Consider the following 1,432-nt stretch of genomic DNA (forward strand, 5'->3'; position numbering starts at 1 on the left):
GAGGGGGGGGGGGGGGGGGGGGGGGGGGGGGGGGGGGGAGGGAGGGAGAGAGAGAGAGAGAGAGAGAGGCGCGGTTAGACGGGCCGGGCCCTGGAGCGCCACTCGGCCGGACGGCGGGTGGGGGAGGGGGCGAGGGGGGCACTTGCCTTGCCGCAGACCTCGCACGTGAAGACTTTGGGCTTGGCGCTGGGCGAGCCGCGGCTGAAGTCGGCCGCGACGCCCTTGAAGGGCAGCTTGTCTGCGGCCAGCAGGTGAGCGGCGGCGGCGGCGGCGGCTGCTGCGGCGGCGGCGGCGCTGTGGGGCTGGGCGGCGGCCAAGTCCTTGAAAGCCGCCGGCGGGTACTTGTCCGGGCCGGCCTGCAGCGCTTGCAGCTTGTTCCTCTCCTCCAGGTAGGCCTTGGGCGCCGCCGTCGGGGCTTGCAAGGCGGGCGCTGGGCCGGAGAGCGGCGATCCCAGGAAATAGGAGGCCACCGGGTGGAGGCCCAGGCTGGACGGCGGCGGCGGGTCGGCGGCCCGGCCGAAGTAGCCCAGGGCGCCCAGGGCGTGGAAGGAGGAGTGGTTGACCACGCGGGGCCGGACCAGCTTGTAGTGGTGGTGCTGCAGGGGGCTCAGCTCGGCCGGAGGCTTGAGGCTCAGCGCGCAGCCCAGGGACGCGGCCATCGAGGAAGAGCTGGACGAAGACGAGGAGGAGGAAGAGGAAGGCGGGTCCAGGAGGGGCTTCCTGGCCTCCCAGCCCGCCTTGGCTAAGGGCTCGTAGGCCAGCGGCACGAAGGGGATCATGCACGGGATGGAGGGCCCCAGGCTGAGCGGCGGCGGCGGCGCCTTGACGGGCTCTCCGCCGCTGCCCTTGGGGGCTCCCCCGCCCTGCAAGAAGTGGGGCAGCAGCGGCAGGGCTTTGGGCTCCGGGGCCGTCCTGGCCATGATCCTCTCGATGGAGAAGGCCAGCGGCTTGGAAGCGCTCAGCATGTTGCCCCGAGGTGGCGCGCTCAGGCCCTTGGCAACCGTCGGGGGGTGATGCTGCTGCGCCTGCGGTCGCCCGCTATTGTCCATGGCTGGCCCGGCGGGCTCGGACTGCTCCTCTGGGGAGGGGGGGAGGATCGGTCCCTGGCGGGCGCCCGGTCACTGAGTTGCGAGGAGGGAGCCTCCCAGCTCCGCGGCTGCCGGACCCTCCAGCCCCGACCTAGAGGCGGCAGCCGCCGCCGCCGCCATCCTGAAGGCCCCCACCGCTAGCATCCTCGCCGGCTCGACTGACGCCCGCGGAACCAGCGTGCCCAGCCTGGTGGACTCATGCCGGCCCATCGCAGTCTGCGCGCCCTTGGACGGCGGACGATCGCTTGCCGCCTCTCGTCTCTCTCCGTCTTTTTCTCTCTCAATGGAAAGCGTTGGGTCAATAGCAGCAGCCACGATCCCACCAATCGTTAACTTCCAAGAGG

At 72.1% G+C, this 1,432-nt stretch overlaps 1 protein-coding gene across 1 annotated transcript in view; it reads right to left on the reverse strand.

The window, feature by feature from the left end:
* Positions 1 to 1,049, reverse strand: part of FEZF1 (FEZ family zinc finger 1) — a 4,005-nt gene extending 2,956 nt beyond the window's left edge. Inside the window, exons 1-2 of the mRNA XM_015412034.1 lie at positions 738 to 1,049; positions 147 to 623 (exon numbers count right to left, since the gene is read on the reverse strand). Coding sequence (XP_015267520.1) covers positions 147 to 623; positions 738 to 1,049 — 789 coding nt within the window. The remainder of the gene's footprint in view (positions 1 to 146; positions 624 to 737) is intronic.
* Positions 1,050 to 1,432: the final 383 nt, after the last annotated feature.

Source organism: Gekko japonicus, unplaced genomic scaffold, assembly GCF_001447785.1.
Source record: "Gekko japonicus isolate JY-2015 unplaced genomic scaffold, Gekko_japonicus_V1.1 scaffold1122, whole genome shotgun sequence".
NCBI classification, from domain to species: Eukaryota; Metazoa; Chordata; class Lepidosauria; order Squamata; family Gekkonidae; genus Gekko; species Gekko japonicus.